We start from the raw sequence: 24,935 nt of genomic DNA, 5'->3' as shown, positions 1-24,935 counted from the left end.
GGAGGAGACAGGACCTCAGAAACAATCTGAGGTTTTGTCAGAGAGTCAGTCTGAGGATTTGTAGAGAGGATCGCCCCTTCGGTCTGAACATTGGTAGAGGTAAGAGCTCTCTAGTGGTTGGCTGCTCTGCTTCTCTGATCATTCAGCTTTAACCCCTATATCTGACTCTGACTTTTTATTATTAAGGCTAATTAGAATGTGTGTTATAGAAATGACATCATTACCCAGGGTGACCAACCATCAACCTGGTGTAGAATGACTATACCGGGCCACTTTCCCTGTAGAAAGGACAATGCTTCGTCCTTACTGCAGCAAATACTTATTCTGACTATGGGTTTCCCTTCCCTGCGCATACTACTTCCACCAAAACCACCATCCACGGACTTACAAAGTGCCTGATCCACTGATGGTATTCCACACAGTAGTGCTTCTGACCAGGAAACTCACTTCACAGCCAGAGAAGTGCAACAGTGGACCCATGATCATGGAATCCACTGCTTTTACCATGCTCCCCACCATCCTGAAGCAGCTGGCCTGATAGAAAGATGGAATGTCGTTTTGAAAACACAGCCACAGAGCCAAGTAGGTGACAGAAGCCTGGAGAGCTAGGGCAGAGTTCTGTAGAAGGCAGCATGTGCTTTGAGTCACCGTCCAAAATACGATGCAGTTTCTCTCATAGCCAGGATCTACAGGTCCAGGAACCAAGAGGTGGAAAAGGGAATAGCTCCACTCACGATCACTCCTAGGAAAAAATTTGCTTCCTGTTCCCACCACCTTATGTTCTGCTGACCTAGAAGTTTTGCTCCCAGAGGGTAGTAGTGGCCCTGCCAGGAAACACAATAAACATTCCTTTGAACTAGAGGCTCAGACTTCCCCATCGGGTGTTCGGTTTTGCCCTGGTTTCTCAAAGAAGGGGAGTTACCTCAGAATGTAATTTAGGCTCTCTGGCAGCAGGGAGGAACAGTTTCTGTGAACTGAACCTCGAACCTCTATTCAGAAGCACATGTACTGATCATACACAAAGGCTGTGTTTGGGGTACAACAAGATCCTTACACCAAAGCCCTTTTCATCTTTTTTTTAAACTTATTTATTATGTATATAGTGTTCTGGGCACCAGATCTCATTATAAATGGGTGTGAGCCATCAGGTGGTTGCTGGGAATTGAACTCAGGACCTCCAGAACAGCAGTCAGTTCTCCTAACCTCTGAGCCATCTCTCCAGCCCATACCAGCCCTTTTCATCTATATGTTCTCTGAAGGAAATCTTCACACCCTACAACATTCCAATGTTTAGCCTAGATACAATGATTCTACTAGATTCCCACTACAACCCCCTAGCCAGTTTGGGCGTCTGATGCCCTTACGCCAACAAGTTAAGAAAGAATAACAGTGTTAGGAGGAATGATTGACCCAGATTACCATGGGGATATTGGATTGCTTATGTCTGGAGTGCAATAGAGGAAGACACCTGATGTCACCCGTGGGCTTCCAAATGCACACACACACACACACACACACACACACACACTTATACACGTGAAAACACATTTACACTACACATACATACACAAAGATATAAAAGATACATATGCACATTTCTGTATGTCAAGAGAGAAGCAGAGCACAAATGGTAAACACATGGATCACCTGCTCACGGCTTCCTTCATCTTATATCTTGTTTTGTTCTTCCTGGTCCTTGTGCTGGTTTCCTTGAGCACTTTCCTGTCTGCCCAAGTACCCATTCAAGTCACATGTGTTCCAATAAGGAGTCCAGATGCACCTGCACTTCCTCCCACCCACTTCCTAAATGCACCTGCACTTCCACCCAGTTCCTAAATGCACCTGGCTTTCTCTCACCCAGTTCCTAAATGCACCTGGCTTTCTCTCACCCAGTTCCTAAATGCACCTGGCTTTCTCCCACCCACTTCCTAAATACATATGGCTTTCTCCCATCAGCTTCCTAAATGCACCTGCCCTTTCTCTCACCCACTTCCTAAACGCGCCTGCACTTTGTCTCACCGCCTTTCCCTTTCCCTCCCAGTGCTGATACATTTTTAAATTATGGGAGTCTCTCTTGTCTCTCCTCTCCCTTGCTTGTCAGCAGTCCTCTCCAGGTCGGTAAGTGTTCCAGCTCTGAAGGGAAAGGCATCCTGGCAGTCAGGAGCCAAGGAACACCACAAAGTCACATCAAACCTCACACAATAGATTTGTCGGGAAAGACACGAGGGTAGCTGTTTCTGCTCAGGAGAAAAGCAGCAAAGAACTGAGGGGAGGCAGGCAGTATACAGGATGTCTTGAGGGCAGAGTTCTCAAGAGTGGCAATTTCCAGGGTAGGGATTGGTGTGCTTTCAAGTCCTGAGCTTGGGCTTTCTACTCTGTAGGGCAGAGTTTAGCAGTCTGACTCTCAAGGGGCTGGGTTCTGTGGGCAGAGCCTGGCAGTTGGAGGTCCTCAGGGGCAGGGCCTGGTCACTCCCATGTCTTGAGGGTCTTACATTCTCCCCCCTCCCCTTTTATGTTTACTATTGATAAACAGTCAGGGGTCAGGAAGGGTGCAATGTTATCTTTGGATGACTTCTTGCTGAATGGGGACATCCAAGTCCTTGGGCCTTGATCTTTACCATCAGGATATAATCAGGAGTTGCAGGCCTCTGACTCCATATCTAGCAGCCTGTGATCCTGTAATAGTAACTGATTAAAAATTATGGTTAGAAATCTTTTGGATCTGTTGTTAAAGAAACCTAAACAAGAAGCTTAAATATTGGGGCTAGAGAGATGGCTCAGTAGTTAAGAGCACTGGGTGCTCTTCCAGAGGTCCTGAGTTCAATTCCCAGCAACCACATGGTGGTTCACAACCATCTATAATGAGATCTGGCGCCCTCCTCTGGCGTGCGGGCATACATGTAGGCAGAATGTTCAATACATAATAAATAATTTTTTTTCTTAAATATTAAACAAGTTTAAAACAACTTAAATATTATCCACACTCAAAAGACAGTGAATCTCTGCTAAACTGAAACTGGTGACCAGAAATCCCAGAGATGAATTCTGAACCCTGGCCATCAAAGCAGCCATGGCAAGCTGCATTAGTGATAGTGACTGGCAGCTGGCAGTGGCAGAGAAAGCAAAAAATAAAACCTACAAACACAGAACACAAAAAGTTCACACGGTCAAAGGAGACCAGTCAGAAACAAAACCTGTAGGGGCCACCATTATTCTTCCTCATCTAGTGAGCCTAACCCATTTCTGACTCGACTCCCGTATTTGCCACAAGACTTAAGAGTACAACAGAAAACACCCATCTAGACAGACAAAACTTTCCAAACAACCTGGAGAGGAAGCAAGGGAGGAGGAGATGGAGATGCCCTATACAAGACTCGGAGCAAGCAGGGTGGAGCTGCAGTCAAGACAAGGCCATGGGACTTCCAACCTTGAAGCTGAGGACGATGTGCATGCAAACCCTTCTTTTGTTACTGCAGAATCAAAGCTCATAGCTGCAGGGTCATCAGAAGTTCATAGGGCATCACATAGTGTTGCAAGGGGTCGCTTGTTTGTTCCTGGCTGCTCAGCAGTGCAGACCCGAAATAAGCACATAGAAACTATATTATTTAAATCACTGCTTGGTCCATTAGCTCTTCTTCTTTATTGGCTAACTGTTACATCTTAATTTAACCCATTTCCATTAATCTGTGCATCACTACAAGGTTGTGACCTATCAGCAAAGTTTCAGAGCGTCTGTCTCTGGCGGTGGCTCCATGGTTTCTCCCTGACTCTGCCTTCTTTCCCCCAGCATTCAGCTCAGTTTTCCCCACCTAACTAAGTTCTCCCTTACTATAGGTCCAAAGCAGTTTCTTTATTCACCAATGGTATTCACAGCATACAAAGGGGAATCCCACATCAACCTAGGGACCTGATCATCCGCGGAGTCACGGAAACTCTGCCCTTGCTCCCTCTGTGATAGAAACAAGTCTGTTCTCACGACCACTTAACAGAGGTGGAGAGTCTAGGAGATGGAAAGACAGACATACTGGATAACTAGCCCCGTCCTAACTTCCAGTGTTTTTCATTGCTGTCTAGAGTTGAGAAGAAACCACAGTACAGGCAGATGGAAAACAGAGTGGTGAGCCATGGCTGACCCTCAGGATCTCAGAGCTAGGCCATCCAGACACATGAAGACGACCAAATCAGATGAATTAAGAGGACAAGAAACGGAATCCCTGAAGCTTGGGGCATATCTCAAAAATCATTTTGTTACAACACTGGACACATACACACACACACACACACACACACACACACACACATGCACATACCCATGGCCTAATGCAAAATAACATATATTCTGCTTGTACGCCACTGGTTTTCCAGCAAGGGTTTATAAATTAGAGGTACAAAAAAATAAATAACATGGGCTGGAGAGATGGCTCAGCGGTTGAGAGCATTGCCTGCTCTTCCAAAGGTCCTGAGTTCAATTCCCAGCAACCACATGGTGGCTCACAACCATCTGAAATAAGGTCTGCTGCCCTCTTCTGGCCTGTAGGCATACACACAGAGAGAATATTGTATACATAGTAAATAAATAAATTTTAAAATAAATAAATAAATAAATAAATAAATAAATAACAATGCTGTAAGATTCACATTTCCAAAGCATCCACACAGAGTTCCCAGGAGGAGGGGTTAGTGCAGGATGGGAAGGTCATGAGATACCCCAGCTAAGCAGATCATGCTGCAGCACGCAGCTCCAACAGGCTGCCAAAGTGCAGCGATCCCCGAGTGCTGCATGACCCTGAAGTCGTCATCTCTCCAGAGAACTGACACAGGAGGAACAGGAGCCACTCTGGAAGGGTCTTCTGAAGCTAGATTCCACTGCACTAGATCTGGTAGGGAGAATCAACAAACTTGATCCTGGAAAGGAGTCTGTGCAGCTCCCCATGGCCAATTTTAGGGGTGGTCTCCTTCAGCTGGCTTATCTGGACTTCCATAAGTGCCCAACGCCGGCTAAGCTTGCTGATCACCAGAGAGGTGAGGTGTCCATCAGGGCTCATCCCTGTTGTCCTGGTGACATAAAAAGCATCTTTCCAGATGTCATTGATTTCAACCTCCGAAGTTGTCACTATGCCAGTGGTGTTGGTCAGGTGCAGGAGGACAGACGGGAAGGCTGGGTGCAGGAGGTAAAGGTAGTAAAAGCCAGAGGCTCGGCTCCTGGGATGTCATCAGAACTGAGAGATGCAGCAGTCAGTGCTTCTGCCCAGAAGAGGAAGGCAGGCTTCTGGTTTGAAGTAATTGCAGAAGTGGTTTGTGTTTCCTTCATGTGACACGGGATACTGTGACTCCAGATGATGGAGCCAGAGTCACCAACCACCACCGTCATCTTTTTCATCCCAACTCCATGCTGTTCTGCAGAAGGAAGTCCAATGTCTGATCATCAGTGAAATATCCAGGAGTGGGCTGGCTGCAGACAAGGAAGCAATAAACAGCAATATACAGAAAAGAAACAGGGAGCTGGAGACATGGCTCAGAGGTTAAGAGCACTGGCTGCTCTTCCAGAGGTCCTGAGTTCAATTCCCAAAATGGTGGCTCACATCCATCTATAATGAGATCTGGTGCCCTCTTCTGTCGTGCAGGCGTACATGCAGGCAGAACACTGTATACCTAATATAATTAATTAACTAATTAATTAATTAAAAAAAGAAACAGGCGCCTCCCTCCCTTCCCTTGCATCAGCCACTCGTAACAAGCAAATGTTCTAGATAACTCTTAGAGTGGGAAAGCTGCTCAGAACAGCAGCCATATGAAGGTACTCTGCAAACCTGCGCAGGCTGTGAAGGCTCAATTTCCAGAGCTGCGTAAGATCTTGTTCCCGAAGCAGGACCAGGTCTTGTCTGGTTGTAATCGAGAGGCTGCTGCAATTGAAATCTGGAGCTTCACCAACTGGAGAAGCTCAACTCCATCACTGTAAACATCGACAGATCTGCGCTTCTCCCATTTCGGCTTTCCTATCTGCAGAGAGGGTGGTGAGCTGTCTCAATTTGGGGCCTGAACAAAAATGTCCCTCAGGGCAACAGTTTGTATATTTCCAAATATGAGAGATGGCTCAGCAGTTATGAGCAGCCAGTGTTCTTTCAGGGGACTTGAGTTCAATTCCCAGCACCCACATGATAGCTAACAACTGTCTGTAACTCTAGTTCCAGAGTCTGAAACCCTCACACAGACACACATGCTGGCAAAACAACAATGCACATGAAATAAAAATAAATAAGTCTTTTTTTAAAAAGGCTGATCCAGTTCCCTTATTCATCTTTTCTTCATCTGGACTTACCCCATGCCTGTTTTCTCTATTTTTTTTGATAATTCCTGTCCTGAGAAAAAAATCATAAAAACAGGGTTTATGAAAGATAGGTTCTAAAAAACGATACTTGTTTTAAAAAGTATTAAAGCTGCACCTTCATGTACTCATATACAAGAATGTACTTTGTGGTAATAAGTTTGTAACGAACCTTGTAACATAAGCATCACCAAGGTGGTATTGGTTTTAAAAAGTCAGGAAAGGTCAGGGAGAACATCTGAGACTAGGCACCGCATGGCAGGGCCGAAGGTCCTCAAGAGATCCCCGGAGAGGTTTCCGGTGAAAACACAGCCCACTTACAATGACAGTCTAAGAAAGTGTATAAAGGTCTGAAGATGCGAAAGCTTAAGAACGTTCTGAAGGTCTAAGAAAGTGATTTAAGACTATGAACAAATGTTTCAGATCCCCCCGCCCCCATGCCATTGTGATATTATGATTTCAAAGGTTCAGGAAGCCTCTATCACTCAGTGGTTCATCCAGACCACCGCTGTGGTGGGTCTGAAGGCTGCTCACCAGCAGGCTGCCAGGAGATACTTGTCCCTGTGATGCCTCAATGGACATCCAAAGCACCTGCCCCCTGCGCTTGCTTTCTCTATGCTCGAACAAGAAATTACTGTTCGCATTGGCCAGAGACTTATGGAGACTGCCCTTACTGATCCTGTAGGAGATATGCTGCATATTCAGGTAGGCCTTCTATCTTTTATGCAAAATGGGGTATCTCTTATATCCTAATTAAGGACTCCTGGCACCCCAGATGGGAGGCAGGAGTCACTAGGGCACTTTATTATAGGATTTATCACGGCTGCCCACCAGGCGTGATCAAAATACAGAGGGTACACACCCCACTCTCTCAACCCCTAGATAGAGACACGGTAGGAGAAGTGGTCCAACCTTCAAAGGTTCTTTGCTCCCTAACAGCTCCCCTCTTGGACAGCACTGACCCTATCTCTATCCTCACGGCCACTCCATCTCTGGTTTCAGACTTTCACCTCCGCATATCAACTACTAAATAACACCCTGCCTGACAGCTTTGGAGAACCCCGGTAGGGTCTCCCTCCTGGGTCAAACTCACACGGCCACCATTCCTAGCCTTACCCATTGAACTATTAGACTCTCACCTCGCTGCTCACTAACTGCTCTGAGCTGGAGGGTTGTGGCACAGAGCCAGCGTTACAAGCTGCTTTACGATCCTGAGCAAATCCATAATCTCTTTTGAATCTGTTCTTCCTGCATATGGTTTCTCCCCTTCTGTCCTCCCTCCTAGCAGAGTCCTCTGCATCCATAGTGCTTGGCCGATAATTGTTCAGACAGTATCAGTAGGTCTCTCCTGGGATCCTGCGGAGGACAAGGGCGGCCTTTCCTGGAACAGATAGGTCGAAGAAGAAAGCATGGCCACACGACTGGACTGAGGACGAGACAGGGCCTCCGGGAGAGTCTGAGAGCCGCGGTCAGGTTCAGAGATCCTGGTTCTCCTTTTCCTTGACTACCTGGAAGGAAGTTTCTCTCCAAAATCGTATCGCACATCTCTGCCTGCAGGACACCCTGTGCACCAGGACCTGCGATGCCTGCCTATGAGCTGCGTGATTTAAGCACTCTCCTTTTACAGGAAGTGTAGGGCTGAGGCCTATGGGCGGGGCTCGAGTGTGGCTCACCAGGCCGAAGGAGAGCAGGGTGGGGGTGGGGGGTGGGGCGTGAGTGGGTGGGTCTCGGGCTTTGCTCCGCCCCAGAGACCAGCTTTGCCCGGCTCCACCCCTTGAAGGGGAGCTGTGAGCTCCGGGGAGTCGCACAGTTTCTGTTTTCCGGGTTGGGACGTGTTCTTTTCTCCGCCCTAACGCCGGTCAACCCAAAGGGAGTGATTCTGTACCTCCAAGGACAGTATCACCGAGCCCTACTCTGCCCCACCCGGTCCTCGCACCGCACCCACCGCAGCGGCTGAGGAGGAGGTCCTGGAGCCAGTGCAAGTGGGCCAAAGTGCAGGTGCGCATCTCAGTCCCAGCCTCCTAGAATTGAATCCGCCTTGGACCGGCAGGGTTTGCTCCTGGACATAGGTCTGCGAAGCAATTCTGTCCAGCTTGAGCCCGAGGCTAGTGTGGCGGGAAGTGGAGAGCTTGGTAGGGAAACTAATGTCCCAGAGGGCGAGAGAGGGAATGGGTTTGTAGGGAAAACAAAGCGCGCCGAGCCCTAGCCCCCTAGGACCCCGAGACCTGGGAACTTTCTCCAATTTCCGGTCCACCACACTCTGTGGCCTGTAGCATCATCCCTTCTTCCGCTAACTCTTTGGCGGTGGAGAAACACCAGGCACCAGATCTTTGAGTGGAAAATGCAAAAATGCTTTCTGCTGTATCCTACAGAACCCAGGCCTCGCCTCTCCCAGGTGACCAGGAATTGTTTCGTTTGTTTTTTGAGACAGGGTTTCTCTGTCTTTGGAGCCTGTCCTGGAACTCGCTCTGTAGACCAGGCTGGCCTGGAATTCACAGAGATCCGCCTGCCTCTGCCTCCTGAGTTTTGGGATTAAAGGAGTGCGCCACCACTGCCCAATGGCTGGGAATTGTTTTAGGAAAAATTCCAAGAACTAAAGTCACTGCGGATGCTGTCCCAATCTGATCCTAGGTGGCCCTTTACTTTTGCTGATGATGAGACAGCCTACGGACAGACCACTCATTGTCTGGAGGAGACATCCTAGCTGCCACTGAGTACTGAGACGTGGTTCCTTAGTGAGCCCAAGGTCAACTGAAGGAGGAATCTAATTGGAGCCTTTCTTTACAGGAGTTGAGAGCTCAAGAGAGGCAGGTTCCGAGCCTGACAGACCTGGGAGGGAAGTGCCTGATTGGCCAAGGTCCTTGGGGTCGCTAAAGGTGCCTGGCTTCTGTACAGCACCCAGTGATGGCCCGCCAAAGACTGGCCCTGGGCCTGGCATTGTGCCTGCTTGCTAGCACGAGTCTCTGGGTCCTGTGGTGAGTTCCGGTTTGGAGTCTCCTCCCTCCCTCTGCATCTCACCCCTAAACCTTGAATACTCATACAGTTTTCCAGTCCCATCAGCCTCTTGAGAGTCAGAATCCTCCAGCCCCAGGTAGACTAACTAGTATTGGCTTCCGTGTTTTGCCTTGATTTGACTTCCTAGCCTTCCTTTAACTTGCCATGTTTTCTGCCTAGACTGTCCTTCAAATGATGTTGACAAGGAACCCTGTTCATGCTCCTAAAGTCACCCCTGTTGGTCTTGTGGGGGCGCTACTGGCACTGCATGTCCCCTATTTGTGTGTGGGACCTGGTGTCAAGGACATTAGCCATGAGTGAATAGCCATATGGACAAACAGCTACACGCTAGGCCCTGTGCTGGATACAGGTGTCCTCTGCTGCCAACGTAGAGTGACAGGTCTTCCTCCCAAACACATCGCTGGAGGCCTTTGCTCCTGATAAAGTGCACCAAGTCAGCCCCTAAGGCAGAGCACCATTGACGGGTACTTTTCCTTTCTAGGGGATTTGCCAGGGATTGGCTGCTGGTCTCCTACGTGCCTTTTTACCTCCCCTGCCGAGACTCGTAAGTATGGGGCTAGAGGATTTGGGGGCAGTGTGAGCTGAGTGTATTTGGAGAAACAGGAAGGCTTTTTAGGATGACATCCTCTGAGATTTCAGCCTTCGAGCCTCCTTCTGCCCTCAGCATGGTTCGGCTTTAGGCATGCTTGCACAGCTATGGGTTTGGTTTTTGTTTTTTTTAAATATTTATTTATTTATTATGTATACAATATTCTGTCTGTGTGTCTGCCTGCAGGACAGAAGAGGGTATCAGATCTCATTTCAGATGGTTGGGAGCCACCGTGTGGTTGCTGGGAATTGAACTCAGGACCTTTGGAAGAGCAGGCAATGCTCTTAACCACTGAGCCATCTCTCCAGCCCCAGCTATGGGTCTTGCTTCTTGCTTGCTGTGCCTGTTAGATGGGATGGTGCTGCGTATGAGTAGCCTAGTGTCCTGGTGCACAGAAGGTGGTCAGTAAACAGCCCTGTTAGGAAGGAACCTCTTGCTTTATTTGTGTGGATGCAGGAAACCCAGTACCATTGGGCTAAAGCCTTCTGCACATGGTGAACGTATTTGACAGCTAAAAGTGAAAAGATGGACCACGTGAACTTTTGTGTTTTATAACAGCTAAAGAAAGATTAAGCATCTGGACTATAGGCTATTAGTATTTATTCATTGGTTTGTTTATTTATTTATTTATTTATTTTTGAGATGAGGCTTTTTTGTGTAGCCCTGGGTGTCCTGGAACTCTCTCTGAAGACCAGACTGGTCTTGAACTTAAAGATCCACCTGCCTCTGCCTCCTGAGTGCTAGGATTAAAGATGTGCGCCACCACCTGGCATAACACATTTTATCAAAAACAAAATATAGTAGTATTTTAGTCCTTATTCAGATGTTTATAACAGGATACCACAGTTCTGGCCCAAAGTCAAGGAGCTACATGTGCTGAACTTGTTGGCGACTGTCTTGCTGGCAAGGTCCCAGGGCAGCAGAGGGTGAGAGACAGAATGTATCACTGTGTATATTTTTTGGTCTCTTTGTCTTAATCCCTACCTGTCCTCGAACCCTCTAAGCCAACCTGGCTAACCTTAAATTTACAGAGATCTGGCCTCCTGAGTGCTTAGGTTAAAGGTATGTACTACCAAACCTGGCTTTTATCATTAAAATTATATTTAGTTATTTTTGGTTTGGTTTGGTTTTCGAGACAGGGTTTCTCTGTGTAGTCCTAGCTGTCCTAGAACTCACACTGTAGACCAGCCTGGCCTCAAACTCACAGAAATCCACCTGCCTCTGCCTCCTGTGTGCTGGGATTAAAGGCATGTGCCACCACTGCCCAACTATTATTATTTTTAATGCGTATGGGTGCTCTGCCTATGTGTATATTTATGCACCATGTACATGGTGCCCTCAGAGGCTAGAAAAGAGTGTCAGATCCCCTGAGACTGGAGTTGCAGGTGGTTGTGAACTACCATGTATCTATTGTATATACTGGGACCTGAACCCAGGTCCTCTGGAAGAACGGCCCTCTCTCCAGTTCCTATACAGGGTCTTATGTAGCTAGAGTGTCTGTCTTAGTCACTGTTTTGTTGCTAGGAAGAGGCACCATGACCAAGGCAACCTTAAGAGAAAGTATAAAATGGGGGGGCTTGTTTACAATTTCATAAGTTAGTCCATTATCATCATAGTGGGGAGCTTGGTAGAACACAAGTAGACATCTACATACTGATCTGCAAAAAGAGACTGGGCCTGGCATGGGATTTTGGAACCCCAAACCCACCCCCACTGACATACTTCCTCCAACAGGACCACACTTACATAACCCCAATAGGGACCATTCTTATTCAAACCACCACAGTGTTCTACTTAGGTTTTATTTATTCCTGTAATAAAACATCATGACTAGCCGTGGTGGTGGCACACACCTTTAATCCCAGCACTCGGGAGGTAGAGGCAGGTAGATCTCTGTGAGTTCGAGGCCAGCCTGGTCTACAAAGCAAGTTCCAGGACAGTCAGAGCTGTCACATAGAGAAATCCTGTCATAAAAAAAATTAAAAAACAAAACATCATGACCAAAATCAGCTTGGGGAGGAAAGGGTTTGTTGGCTTACATGTCCCTGTCATAGTCCATCAGGAAAGAAAAAGCAGGAACTTGGAGTTAGAAATTGAAACAGATGCTGTGGAGGAACTTGTTTACTGGCTTGTTCTTCAGGGCTTGCTCAGCTTGCTTGCTTGCTTGCTTGCTTTTTCTTCTGTCTTTCTTCCTTTCTCTTTTTTTCTTTCTTTCTTTCTCAATTTCTATTTTTTTTCTTTTCTTTTTGTTCTTTTTGTTGTTGTTGTTGTTTTTGAGACAGGCTTTTTCTGTGTATCCCTGGCTGTCCTGGAACTCGCTCTGTAGACCAGGCTGACCTTCAATTTAGAGATCCACCTGACTCTGCCTCCTGGATTTAAAGGCATGCACCACCGCTGCTCAGCCTGTTTTCCTAGACCATCCAGAACCATCTGCCAAGTGATAAATCAGTCATGAATCAGGAAAGAAACCTCATAGACTTACCTACAGACCAATCTGATCGAGGCATTCTCTCAACTGAGGTTCCCTGTTCCAAGGTGACCCAGGTTATGTCAAGTTAACTAAAAACCTAATCACACTGGCCCTGAACTCTGTACATCGGAGGATGACTTTGAGCTCCTGATTGTCTTGCCTTCGCTCCTGACTGCGAAGATCACAGGCCTGAGCTTCCATGCCAGGCTCATCTTTACTTTTATCTTATTGCCTTTAGAGGCTTAAAAATATGAAGTTCTTTTTTGATGAGTGTGTGCAAGGCTAAAGGCCCACCCCTTGGCCTCCTGTGCAGTGCGATAGACAGGCTATCTTCCCCTGAGCTACACTCCCAGTTTCCGCTCCTATATTCTTGTGTGTCATTCCCCAGTGGAGCTAGAGCATGTCTGGACTTGTGGGAAAAATGAAATCACTGTCGGGTTGCACAGAATGCTGGGTCCTGGTGTAGCATCCTCTTCCTGAGTCTGATCGCCTCCTCAGAACCCCTGTATTTTCTGAACAGGGACACCGTAAACAGAGTTCAAAGAGTGGCAGTTAAAGAGTAGAGGCAAAGCGTGAAGGGACAGATGCCATGCAAGTTCCCTCAAGAGTGTTGCGAGAATCTTTCAGGACTAAGCACTCTGCCACCAGCGAGAGTGGGAAGGAGAAGCTATGCCTCCAGGGGACTGAAGCCAGCACAGCTCCTGAAAGGTTTCCATCCCGGACCCAGTTTGTAGTCTCCTTTTGTACTCTAAAACTGTAAGGCGGGGCGGGCAAGTCAGCAAGATTTTACAGAAGCATCTGTGGTAATCAGCAGGTTGTTAAGGGCAATGACACATTGTTCTGGTTATTTCCCCAGGTCATCCTGTTTCAGGTAGCTATCCAGGAAGCGAGTGAGGTCACGCTCGGCAAATGGGCAGTACAAGCAGTGCTTTAAGTAAATCCCTACACCCATAAATCTGTCTCTAATAATTGGTCTTTTCTACCTTATTTTACTTCAAGAGGAGGTACCAAATTCATAGAGGCAGAAGCAGTGGTGGCTGGGCCCCCATGGGCAGGCCCACAGATAGCCACTGTTTGCTGGACCCGAGTTTAGATTGACAAAGAAAACATCCTTGCCAGGCAGTGGTGGCACACGCCTTTCATCCCAGTACTCAGGAGGCAGAGGCAGGAGGATCTCTGAGTCCAAGACCAGCCTGGTCTGGAGTGAGTTCCAGGACAGGTTCTAAAACTACAGAGAAACCTGCCTTGAAAGAAAAGGAAAGAAAGGAAGAGAAAGAGAGAGAAAGTTAGTTCTTGGCACAGGTAATAGTGATGATTGTGCAACGATGCCAGTGAACTGTGCACTTAGGAATGATTGACATAGGACCCGTAAGAGGGCTCACTTTCCTTGCATGCACTTTCTTTTTTTTTTTTTTTAAGATTTATTTATTTATTACGTACACATGGTTCAGCATCCACGTATGCCTGCAGGCCAGAAGAGGGCACCAGATCTCATTACAGATGGTTGTGAGCCACCATGTGGTTGCTGGGAATTGAACTCAGGACCTCTGGAAGAGCAGTCAGTGCTCTTAACCTCTGAGCCATCTCTCCAGCCCCTTGCATGCACTTTCCTTGCAAGTTCAGTCTCCAGAGCCTTTGAAAACAGTGGGTATGGTGGTGTGGACTCCCTTACATGCCGAGGAGGTAGAGCCAGGTAGATCGCTAGGGCTGCTGCTAGCCAGCCTAATCTATTAGGCAGGTTCCAAACCAGCAAGAGACCTTGTCTCAAGGAAAAGGTAAGGGAACCCACATGCATCATCTCAGGTGTGTTTTCCTTTTCCCCAAGTGCCTCTCTTTCTCTTAACCTTCATGTTTAAGCATATATAAAAATGTCCTGAACAAACGCCACTCTCCGTCTTTGTCACCAGCAACATGAAGCTGCAGTTCAGGCGGGAGAAGTTGTTCCAGCCCGTGACACAGTAAGTCTACCGTTCTCCCTAGATTCTGGCCCCAGAAAGTGGGGACTGCCTTCCCTTCCTCACACTGACCCTTCCTGATTACAGGTTCCAGTACCCTCAGCCTAAGCTGCTAGAACACAGGTAGGTGTCAGGGAATGGCCTGGTCGCGGCAGGGAGGGGAGCCAGAGAGAGCCAATGAGGCTAGAGGATGGTGGCTGTACTAATAGTAAAGGGGCCCTGGGCGCCAGAGAGTCGGGGAGCTAAGCTCCATCTGTCACTACCTGTGTGACCCTAGGCAGTTGGTTGTCTGCTCTGAGCTTTACCTTTTGTGGAGATCATAATATTACCTACTTTATAGGAGGTTGGAGCAGTAGGCAGGGGTACTGTGGCATATACTTTGGATACGGGCTTGTCCCCAGTGGCTTATTCTGTCACCTTATGGGCACCCTCTGGACTGCAGTGGAAGTGCTTTAGAATAATGGTTCTCAACCTTCCTATCGCTGAGACCCTTTACTACAGTTCCTCGTGTTGTGGTGACTTCCAACTGTAAAATTATTTTGTTGCTACTTCATAACTGTAATTTTGCTACTGTTAGTGATTGTGATATAAATATCCGATATGCAGCCCCCAACCCCAAAGGGGTCACGATTCACAGGTTGAGAACCACTGTTTTAGACACGCTGCACGTGCCAACTCTTAGATTTCCCAGCCTTAGAAGGAGGTAACTATTATTATCCCCACTTTCGCATGGGGAAACTGAGGCCCAGTCAGGAGCTACCCAGGCTTCTGAACAGGGAGTCTTCCATGGCCTGAGCCTCCCTGCTGCCAGACCCACAGAGCTGCTGACGCTTACCCCCTGGTTGGCACCCATCATCTCTGAGGGAACCTTCGACCCAGAGCTTCTGCAGAATATGTACCAGCCTTTGAACCTGACCATCGGAGTCACCGTGTTCGCTGTGGGGAAGTGAGTAGTGGGCTAGGCAGGGGTGAGACTGGGTCTCCTTGAACCACTGGGGTTTGTGGTCTAGAGAGGCCAGTGTGGCCGAGTGCTGGGCAGTGATGTGGGGGAGCTTTCTTTTTTTTTTCTTTCTTTTTTTTTTAATATTTATTATGTATACAATATTCTGTCTGTGTGTATGCCTGCCAGCCAGAAAAGAGCACAGATGGTTGTGAGCCACCATGTGGTTGCTGGGAATTGAACTCAGGACCTTTGGAAGAGCAGGCAATGCTCTTAATCTCTGAGCTATTTCTCCAGCCCTTTCTTTTTTCTTTTTTCTTTTTTTCTTTTCTTTTTTTTTTTTTTTTGTTTTTTGTTTTTTTGTTTTTTCAAGACAGGGTTTCTCTGTAGCTTTGGAGCCTGTCCTAGAACTAGCTCTTGTAGACCAGGTTGGCCTCAGACTCACAGAGATCCAACTGCCTCTGCCTCCCAAGTGCTGGGATTAAAGGCATGCGCCACCACTGCCTGGCATGGGGGAGCTTTCTGATGTAGGGCCTCGCCTGCCATGGAGAAGGAGGCGTGAGAAGCCTGGGTGAGGAATAGTGGAGTATGGGAAGGAGACTTTGTACTCCCTGTCTCTCCTGGTCCCTACCTGGCCTTCTCTTTAAGTCCATCCGCCCTAGGACTTAAAGTACTGGCCAGATGACAAGTGGACCTCAGAGGTCAGGTGACCCTAAGGATGGAGCCATGTCCTCCACTGTGCAATATGTCCCCAGAGTCTGTCATCCACCTTCCCTGGATTGGGTCCCATTTGCTTCTCAGTGACTGTCATCCTCCTGGTGCTCAGTATTTGTGCATGTAAAATGGTCATGTTTCTGAGCAGATTGTTAATGCTAAGATCAAAGATCATGGGACTACCTAACAGAGCTGTTTGGGTTTAGTAAATGCCCTTGTCTCTAAGCCCAGTGACCTAGGTTTGATCCCCGGAACCCACTCATGGCAGAAGGAGAGAATGGACTCCTGACTCCTAAAAGTATTTCTGATTAGAAACACTTGGGCCAGCAGTCTCTCCCAGGATAGATTTTAGAATTTGTGTCGACTTTAATAATTACAAATCTTGATCTAAAATTCTGAAGCAGGGATTTTAGATGAGGGATATTCAACTTTGACAAGGATTGCGGGAGTCTGACAGATGAGGACACCAAGGTAAGACCTGCATGACTCCTTGAGGTGGAGAACTAGAATAGAGCCTCCAGCATGCACTGGGGACCCGGGCAGTGACGGACAGCATCCCTGTCACCCCCAGTTGACAGAACTGTCATCCCTAGGTACACCTTCTTCATTCGACCCTTCCTGGAGTCGGCTGAAGAGTTCTTTATGCGTGGGTACCAAGTACACTACTACCTCTTCACCCACGACCCTGCAGCCGTTCCCAGAGTCCTCCTGGGCCCTGGGCGCTTCCTCAGCATCCTCCCCATCCAGGGCCACTCCCGGTGGGAGGAGATCTCCATGCGCCGGATGGAGACCATCAGCAAACACATTGCCGAGAGGGCTCACAAAGAGGTGGATTACCTCTTCTGTCTCGATGTGGATATGGTCTTCCGTAACCCATGGGGCCCCGAGACTTTGGGGGATCTAGTGGCTGCCATTCACCCAGGCTATTTTGCTGTACCTCGCCAGCAATTCCCTTATGAACGCAGGCGAGTTTCCGCTGCCTTTGTGGCAGACAGTGAAGGGGACTTCTATTATGGTGGGGCAGTCTTTGGGGGACGAGTGGCCCGGGTGTACGAGTTTACCAGGGGCTGCCATATGGCCATCCTGGCAGACAAAGCCAATGGTATAATGGCCGCCTGGCAGGAGGAGAGCCACCTGAACCGGCGTTTCATCTGGCACAAGCCATCTACAGTGCTGTCTCCAGAGTACCTCTGGGATGATAGGAAGCCTCAGCCCCCAAGCCTGAAGCTGATCCGATTCTCCACGGTGGAAAAGGATACCAACTGGCTGAGGAGCTGACAGTGGAGCTGAGACCCACACCTGCCAAGCCCAGCCCTGCCCACCTCAGTCTACCAGGGGAGTCCAACCAGGAAGATGGCTGGAGAGGAAGTGTAAACTGTGAGGGGCTGTGCACCCACAGTCATACATGGTTCCAACACGAGTGGTTGGACAAGAGGGAGACCAGAACTTCAAAAGAGACAGGGCCTGGCAGGCCTCACATCTACCCAAGGCATGGATGTGCCTTTCCAGGACAGGCCCTGGCATCCAGCCCTATTCAAAGTGCCTGGTGGCCTGCTTCTGCCCTCACTTGTTACATGCTGCTTTTGAGTTTTGTTTTAATCTGCAGTCTTGGGGATCAAACCGGGCCCATGCACGCTGAAGGGAAGTGCTCCGTCTCTGAGCCCTGGCCTGCTGCCATGAATCTGCACTGTGATATCCACATCCTGAGTACCATGCTGTTCCCCCAGCCACGTGTGTTCTTCATTCTGGATCCCAGAGCTAGCTCTGAAGCGGACCGGGCTTAGGTTCCTCTGGTCACCTGTATCCCATGAGATACCTCACTCTCAGGGACTAGATGTCTGTTTGTGGTAGCTTTCAATAAAGATGGTGTGATCTAGGTCCTGATCAGGGTTTTGCCTGCACAGTGGACTATTTTGCCAGTCAGGATAGTTCTGAGGGACACAAGTGGACTGAATTTCAAACAGTTCATGTCGGGAGAGGGTTAGTTAATGGTTATTCCGGGAGACTGAACCAAAGCTGGCTGCTTCCACAGACCTTGTTCATCCCAGTTTTGGGAGCCTGGGCGAGGTGGGGTCCTGTGGACAAATGTGCCACACCTAGAGAGCAGCGGTAGTTATCAGCTTTCTTGTTCCTTCAGTCCCTGCACATATAGGAGGTGTGCTTGTGGTCCCCTCTGTATCCATGACCACTATGCCTGTGGGAGGCCACTGGTGGGTATGGGGCTTCAGGGTGGTGGGATAAATAGGCCAGGTTCAGAGGGTGTTAACAGCCTGGGCCCAGAGGAACCTCAGAGACCCATAGAGGCTAGGCAGAGATACAATTAGACGGTGGTTGAGAGCTTGGTGACCTAATACACACTTCCCTAGCAGTATCTTTTCCATGGAAGGAAGCAACATGGTGGGTTGGGGTACACTCCGAAGTCATGCAGGCATCCCATAACCCACTCATCTGCTGCAAAGCTGGAAGCCATAATACTTTGTTATTGATCTGCCAAGCAGGGTGGTCATAAGAGTGGGCAGGTAGTCTCTAGTACGAGGGCACAACCTGGCTAGAGAGATCCAGAGTCCAGAAGAACCCCTAGGGCTTCTAGACAGTGAAGCTGTAATGGACCCTAGCCTCTGTCTTTGGTGGCGAGCATCTGCCTGAGGCTGCCAGGCGTCGGAGTGGTCCTGAAGCAGAGTTGTGGGAAGAGGGCAGGCTCTACCTTCAAGGAATTGCTCTTTGGATATGGAAGCCAGAGAAGGCCTCTGAAAGACTGAGGCCTGAAGCAGAAGATTAACCAGCAGGGGAGGAGATGGTACCTGATCTCTTTCAGCCAACTGAGACTTTCAAGTGATTCCTATTCAGGGCATGGTCCCAGACACTAGCTAAGAGACTGACCCCAACTTGTAGAAGCAAACCACCATCCATGTTGCTTTCTGGAAGAGGCAAAGGGTGGGGGTGGGAGACGATGTAGACAGGAGCCTGGCCCAGTATCCAGGGACAATCCCCGCAAGGAGCCCTAGACCTTTGTATAGAAGAATCAGATCTGAGGTTTGTGGAGTGATAAGCACACGGTTCCAGGACAGACTGAGGTTCTGTGGGCCAGAAGGTTTAAAATCACACAGCATCCTCTTCAAGAAAGGTGAGCGGGCCAAGCAGTGGTGGTACGTGCCTTTAATGTCAGTATTTGGGAGGCAGAGGCAGGTGGATCTCTATGTTCATCATGTTCATCAACATGATTGATGATAATGGACTAACTCTGAAAATGGAAGCCACCCCAATTAAACATTTTTCTTTTATAAGAGTTACTGTGGGGGGCTGGAGAGATGGCTCAGAGGTTAAGAGCATTGTCTGTTCTTCCAAAGGTCCTGAGTTCAATTCCCAGCAACCACATGGTGGCTCACAACCATCTGTAATGAGGTCTGGTGCCTTCTTCTGGCCTGCAGGCTTACATGCAGACAGAATGTTGGATACATAATAAATAAATAAAATATTTAAAAAAAAAGAGTTACTGTGGGGCTAGAGAGATGGCTCAGAAGTTAAGAGCACTGACTGCTCTTCCAGAGGTCCTGAGTTCAATTCCCAGCAACCACATGGTGGCTCACAACCATCTGTAATGAGATCTGGTGCCCTCTTCTGGCCTGCAGGCATACACACAGACAGAACACTGTATACATAATAAATAAATCTTAAAAAAAAAAAAAAGGTTACTATGGTCATGGTGTCTCTTCACAGCAATAGAAACCCTAAGACGCTGGCCTTCTCCTCAAGACCTGCTCAGCCTGCTGTCTTGGAGAACACAGGACCACCAGCCCAGGGTTGGCCCTACTCACAATGAGCTGAGCCCTCCCCCACTAATCACTAATTAATAAATGCCTTACAGGCTCACCTACTATCCAATCTTATGGAGGCATTTTCTTAATTGAGGTTCCCTCCTCTCCGGTGATTGTGTCAAGTTGACATAAAACTATCTAGTACACCATGTTTTACTTTGTTTAAGAAAGAGCTGGCCATTGCCTGTGGCTGGTGAGGCCGTTTCATTAAACCAACAGCATTTCCGATTGAACTCTAAACACTTAGCCTTATACCCAAAGATAAGTGCAGCTCTCACCCCTCACCAGAGCTGCCGGATAAAGAGCACCGCAATTGGTCAAAATGCAAAGAGCTCGCCATGGGGTGCCCAGCCCCAGTTGCCACATCTAAAACACAACCCCTACACCGAAGGGAACATCACAAAAGAGGGTGTGGAAAGACTGGGCGAGCCAGAAGACCGGGACAGCCTAGGGTGGATGTCTGCTTTGAGACAATGTCTTTTATGTTTGACAGGGAAGCAGCACCCAGAAAAATCTCAACATCGTTGCCTAAACGAGACCCCAAAAACAGCACCGCCCTGCTGGTATGCCAACGGGATGGGGGAATTCTCACAGGCTTCACCCCTAGAAAGAGCTACAGGTGGTTGATGGAAGAAGCAAAGCAGGCTTCTTCAGGGACAAACTCCCCGATAAGGTAGCCAGTCTGAGAGGTTGGCTCAAAACACATATGACAATATTAAATGAACTCAACAGACTATAAACTGTGTGTGCCTGTGTGTATAACAATCCAATACAATGAAAGAATAAGTCATGGCTTTGAGGAGTAGGTCGGACATGGGTGGAATTAGAGGAAGAAGAGGGAGGGAGAAAACGATGTAATACAGGACTCATATGAAATTCCCCAAAAGTAAATTTTAAAAAAGACAGGTGTGGTCGAACACATTTGTAATCCTAGCACAGGGAAGCTGGAGACAGCCCTCTGGAACCCACTGGTCATTCAGCCTAGCCTAATGGACAAGCAGCAGGCCAGTAAGAAACTATCTTTAAAAAGGTGGCTAGTACCTGGGCATGGTGGTACACACCTTTAATCCCAGCACATGAGACAGAGGCAGGTGGATCTCTGTGAGTTCAAAGCCAGCCTGAACCCTGTCTCAAAAAACAAAAACAAAAAGCCAGGCGGTGGTGGCGCATGCCTTTAATCCCAGCACTCGGGAGGCAGAGGCAGGCAGATCTCTATCAGTTCGAGGCCAGCCTAGTCTACAAGAGCTAGTTCCAGGACAAGCTCCAAAGCTATAGAGAAACCCTGTCTCAAAAAACCAAAAAAAAGAAAAAAGAAAAGAAAAGAAAAAATAAATGCTGACAAAGGCCAGCCACAGAGCCCCTGCTCCAGGTTCAAACACTGTCCCTTTGTGGCCAGCAGCATCCAATATCATGGCTGAGTTTATAGGACGCGGCCATACATCTCTGCCCATGCTGCTCACAGGCCAGGTCTGCCAATGGACAGAGGGGCAATTTCCTGGGAATTGTTCTCGTGACACATCTTCCGGGAAGCCTGCCTTGATTTCTGCTGCTCTCCTGAGTGGGTGCTTTTCTGTGTTCCCACAAATTCTCACCATGCAGCATCATTTGCTGGACTTTGAAGACCCCTCCCAAGCACTGCCTCCTAGGCCGTGAGCTCCAAGACAGCAGCTGAGTTTCCCTGGTACCTGACTCCCCGGTCTGAGTGACTAGATGAGAGGCAGCAGAATGAAAACCTGTTTAAGAGTTTGTTTTAGGACCTGGGCAGTGTTGGGCAGGTCACCCACCTCTCAGAACCCCATCAATGGGATGGTAGCAAGGAGATCTCTCGGCACCTGCCCTTCTTGGATAGCAACTTTGGCGGCTCTAGCCCTGGGCCATCCAGGCAGTAGACTGTACTTAGGAGGCGGCTCAACTGCTTCATGAGCCACTGGAGGGCAATGAAGCAGGTGTCTGGGGTCCATGCTTGTCCCATGCTAACAGTGTCCACTCAACCCCTCCAGCCATCTTTTTTAGGATGCCTAGGCTCTGAGGAGAGTTCCTGGACAAGGCTTTGGACCTTTAGCCTGCAGTAATTCAACTGGTTGCCTGAAATTACTGGGCACCCCAAAACCCTAGCTTCTCAGAGTCCTATCACATCTCCTTGGTTCCTATATAGCCCAGCCTTGGGGCCTGTTGACCTTGGTTCAAAACCATAACCTGTGGCAGGTAGAGTCATGGGTGACTTCTGAAAGCCTCTTTCTTTCATTGAAAGCTGGTTAGTGAGCTGGAGTGACAGCTGAGAGCTCAGGCTGAGTACTGGCTGCTCTTCCAGAGCAAAACAAAACAAAACAAAACAAAACAAAAAATTGAAACTTATGCCCTGGCAATGCTGAAGCATGCATGGGCAGCCCGTATATGGCAATTCTGTTGAACTTGTCCATATTGGGTTTCATGGTCTAAGTTGATGAGGACAACTGACCAGGTCTCTTCCTCAAGAGGGCACCAGATCTCATCTCCTTACAGATGGTTGTGAGCCACCATGTGGTTGCTGAGACTTGAACTCAGGACCGTTGGAAGAGCAGGCCGTGTTCTTAACCACTGAGCCATCTCTCCAGCCCCTGCTCCCAAAGTAAGTATTTAAAAAATAAAAATTTAAACCGGGCAGTGGTGGCGTACACCTTTAATCCCAGCACTTGGGAGGCAGAGGCAGGTGGATCTCTGTGACTTCGAGACCAGCCTGGTCTACAAGAGCTAGTTCCAAGAGAGGTTCCAAAGCTACTGAGAAACCGAAAGAAAGAAAGAAAAAGTTCAACCTACAGAAAGAGCAAGCTGGCTGGCGTGGCAGTTACTCTGAGAGGAGGTGGCTGCTATAAGGATGGGGACGGTGAGGTTCTGAGCTGGGCCCATCACTGCTGAATCCTCGTACACTGAAAATGTCAGCTTTCCCCCAGGCAAGTAGGGGATCCCAGTCAGTGTGGCTAGCCAAGGCCAGTCCCCAGCTGGGCCTCGTGTTTGTAGCTGATTCCTGCCAGAATGTGCACCTGGGGTCTCAAGGAGAACGCAGGTTCAATTCCTAGCACCCACATGGCAGCTCAGGACTGCCTGTAATTCCAGTTCCAGGGGACCAGACACCCTCTTCTGGCTTCCTTGAGCAATGCACACACAGCTGGAAATGTATCATACACATAAAAAAAAAAAATCGAAAAACAAATTTAAAAAGGAAAGTAAAAAAAAGCGGGTTAGTGATTGCCCCTGTAAGTGTGCTTTAAAATAAACCAGGGAAATGGGGGGCCTCCAAATGGGGGTACTGACACAGAGGATATCCCAGCTGGGGCGAGTCCAACACAGAATGGAGCTGTGAGTGATGCTTCTAAGTCTCCCAGGCACAGCTGGATGTGGCTGGTTAGCTGCTAATGTTGGTGCCACCGCTCATTATAAATGAGGCTTTTTGTTTAAATATTTTATTTATTCAGCCTGGCAGTGGTGGCGCACACATTTAATCGCAACACTTGGGAGGCAGAGGCAGGCAGATCTCTGTGAGTTTGAGGCCAGCCTTGTCTTCACAGTGAGTGCCAGGACAGGTTTCAGATCTACACAGAAAAACCCTGTCTCGAATATATATATATATATATATACACACACACATACATACATACATATTTATCTAATTTGAAACAGGGTCTCCCTCTGTAAACCCGGCTGACATGAAACTCTCTATGTAGACTATGATGGCCTCGAACTCAGAGAGATTTTCCTGCCTCTGCCTCTGTCTTCCCAGAGCTGTAATTTAAGATGTGCATACCCACAACCAGAAAGGTTTATTTTTATTAATGTGTGAATCTACGCTAGTGCCTACGGAGGCCAGAAGAGTGTTAGAGCCTCAGCATGGGTGTTGGAAACTGTACTCGGGTTCTCTGGAAGAGCAGCAAGCATTCTTACCAGCTGAACCATCTCTGACTTCTAAAACAAGGCTTAATCCTGCGTGCCCAACAGCTCCTTAGTAGCAGTGACTCCACACACCCAACACCTGTTCACCCCCAGATACAAGGCGCTCCTTTTAGGCTCCCTCCTAATCCTCACAGAAGCTAAGGAAAATCTGGACATGGAAGGGAAGGGATAGGAGAGATGGAGGTCCGAGAAAGGACCTGATCTTCCAGCCAGTCTCAGTGTCTACTGACACCAGCCACCCACCGACCTGAGTCCTGCAGGTGGCGTGGGGGGTACCTGGGTGACAAAGTGCCCAGGCTCTCCATGTCCACCCAGCCTCAGCACCCGTGACGGTGACTCTAAACCCTACCAGGTGGGGAGTACTGCGTATGCTTCTGGGCTGAGGGACGCGAGAGACGAGTTCTCCCAAACACAAGGCGCGCGGCGCGTGCGCGCGGCGAGACGGGGTCACGTGCGCGCGCCGGCCGGCACCGCGGCGCGCTAGGCCGACCTCCCTGAGCCCTGGTCCATTCGCGTGGTGTGCGCCCCGCGAGAAGGCAGGATAAGCGCGTTCCCGAGCTCGCGCGTCCCCGTGCTCCCGCGCCGTGGGCCGCCCCTCGCACCTGCGGGCTGGTTGGGCGGGGCCGGGGCGGGGCCGCGCTGTCCCCGCCCACCCGTCCCGAGTCCCGGGAGCTCCGGCGGAACCGAGCAGCGAGGCCTCAACGGCCGGGACCGTGGCAAGGAGAGGCGCGGCGCAGACAATGGGAGCGGCATTGGCGAGGGCCGCGGAGCCCCGGGCCTGGCGGGGACCGGAGGCCGCGCCATGAGCTCCGCAGCCGGACGCCCCGCTGCGCTGCGCGCGGGCCGAGGCGAGCGGCCTCTGCGAGCCCTGGGCCGCGCCCTGGGGCTGGCGATGAGCTGCCGAGGCTGAGGATGATGGTAGATTGCCAGGTGAGTCGGCTGGGGGCCCTGCAGCCGTGGGTGTGGACGAGGCCCGCACACACCCGGAGAGCGAGCGGGGCCGCGTCCACGCAGAGTGTGCACTTACGCTGTTCCGCGTCCTACCTGTCTTAGTACAATCGGGAAACTGAGGTCTGGAAAGAAGCACGCCAGGTAGGCGGGGACCAGCGGAGAAAGGAAGGCTTCCGGCCTCTTTGGTCAGGGCTCAACCCTAGCGTGGGGTTTCCTTTGGGAATGAGAGTCTCC

At 49.2% G+C, this 24,935-nt stretch overlaps 2 protein-coding genes and 1 pseudogene across 5 annotated transcripts in view; 2 read left to right on the top strand and 1 right to left on the bottom strand.

Annotated features, from left to right (window-relative positions):
- Nucleotides 1-3,829: 3,829 nt before the first annotated feature.
- Nucleotides 3,830-7,972, bottom strand: LOC125398852 (protein FAM234B-like; annotated as a pseudogene). The gene is made up of 2 exons (XR_015735843.1): nucleotides 7,465-7,972; nucleotides 3,830-5,652 (listed from the first exon to the last, which is right to left on the bottom strand). The product of XR_015735843.1 is annotated as a protein FAM234B-like (transcript).
- A 110-nt stretch (nucleotides 7,973-8,082) lies between these two features.
- Nucleotides 8,083-17,892, top strand: Gbgt1 (globoside alpha-1,3-N-acetylgalactosaminyltransferase 1 (FORS blood group)). Of its 3 annotated transcripts, XM_048431860.3 has the most exons (7): nucleotides 8,085-8,323; nucleotides 9,113-9,300; nucleotides 9,822-9,884; nucleotides 14,307-14,357; nucleotides 14,442-14,477; nucleotides 15,166-15,300; nucleotides 16,602-17,892. In XM_048431860.3, exons 2-7 carry the CDS (start codon nucleotides 9,230-9,232, stop codon nucleotides 17,284-17,286), a joined length of 1,041 nt encoding a protein of 346 aa, XP_048287817.1. In that variant the 5' UTR covers nucleotides 8,085-8,323; nucleotides 9,113-9,229; the 3' UTR covers nucleotides 17,287-17,892. The 3 variants fall into 3 exon arrangements, with proteins under 3 accessions (XP_085537584.1, XP_048287817.1, XP_048287818.1); XM_085681458.2 differs by lacking the exon at nucleotides 15,166-15,300 and having other exon boundaries at nucleotides 8,083-8,323; XM_048431861.3 differs by lacking the exons at nucleotides 8,085-8,323; nucleotides 9,113-9,300; nucleotides 9,822-9,884 and adding an exon at nucleotides 12,923-13,107.
- A 6,615-nt stretch (nucleotides 17,893-24,507) lies between these two features.
- Nucleotides 24,508-24,935, top strand: part of Ralgds (ral guanine nucleotide dissociation stimulator) — a 41,593-nt gene continuing 41,165 nt past the window's right edge. The window contains exon 1 of the mRNA XM_087899816.1: nucleotides 24,508-24,680. Coding sequence (XP_087755942.1) covers nucleotides 24,663-24,680 — 18 coding nt within the window. The 5' untranslated portion in view covers nucleotides 24,508-24,662. The remainder of the gene's footprint in view (nucleotides 24,681-24,935) is intronic.

The sequence above is a fragment of the Myodes glareolus genome, chromosome 21 (assembly GCF_982192425.1).
Source record: "Myodes glareolus chromosome 21, mMyoGla1.1, whole genome shotgun sequence".
NCBI lineage: Eukaryota > Metazoa > Chordata > Mammalia > Rodentia > Cricetidae > Myodes > Myodes glareolus.
This window is presented reverse-complemented; position numbering and strand designations above follow the sequence as displayed.

Coding starts and splice junctions, on each gene's coding strand:
- Gbgt1 (XM_048431860.3), top strand. CDS start 9,230: ATGGCCCGCCAAAGACTGGCCCTGGGCCTGGCATTGTGCCTGCTTGCT. Junction 9,885..14,306: donor TACCTCCCCTGCCGAGACTC/GTAAGTATGGGG, acceptor CTTTGTCACCAG/CAACATGAAGCTGCAGTTCA. Junction 15,301..16,601: donor ACCGTGTTCGCTGTGGGGAA/GTGAGTAGTGGG, acceptor TGTCATCCCTAG/GTACACCTTCTTCATTCGAC.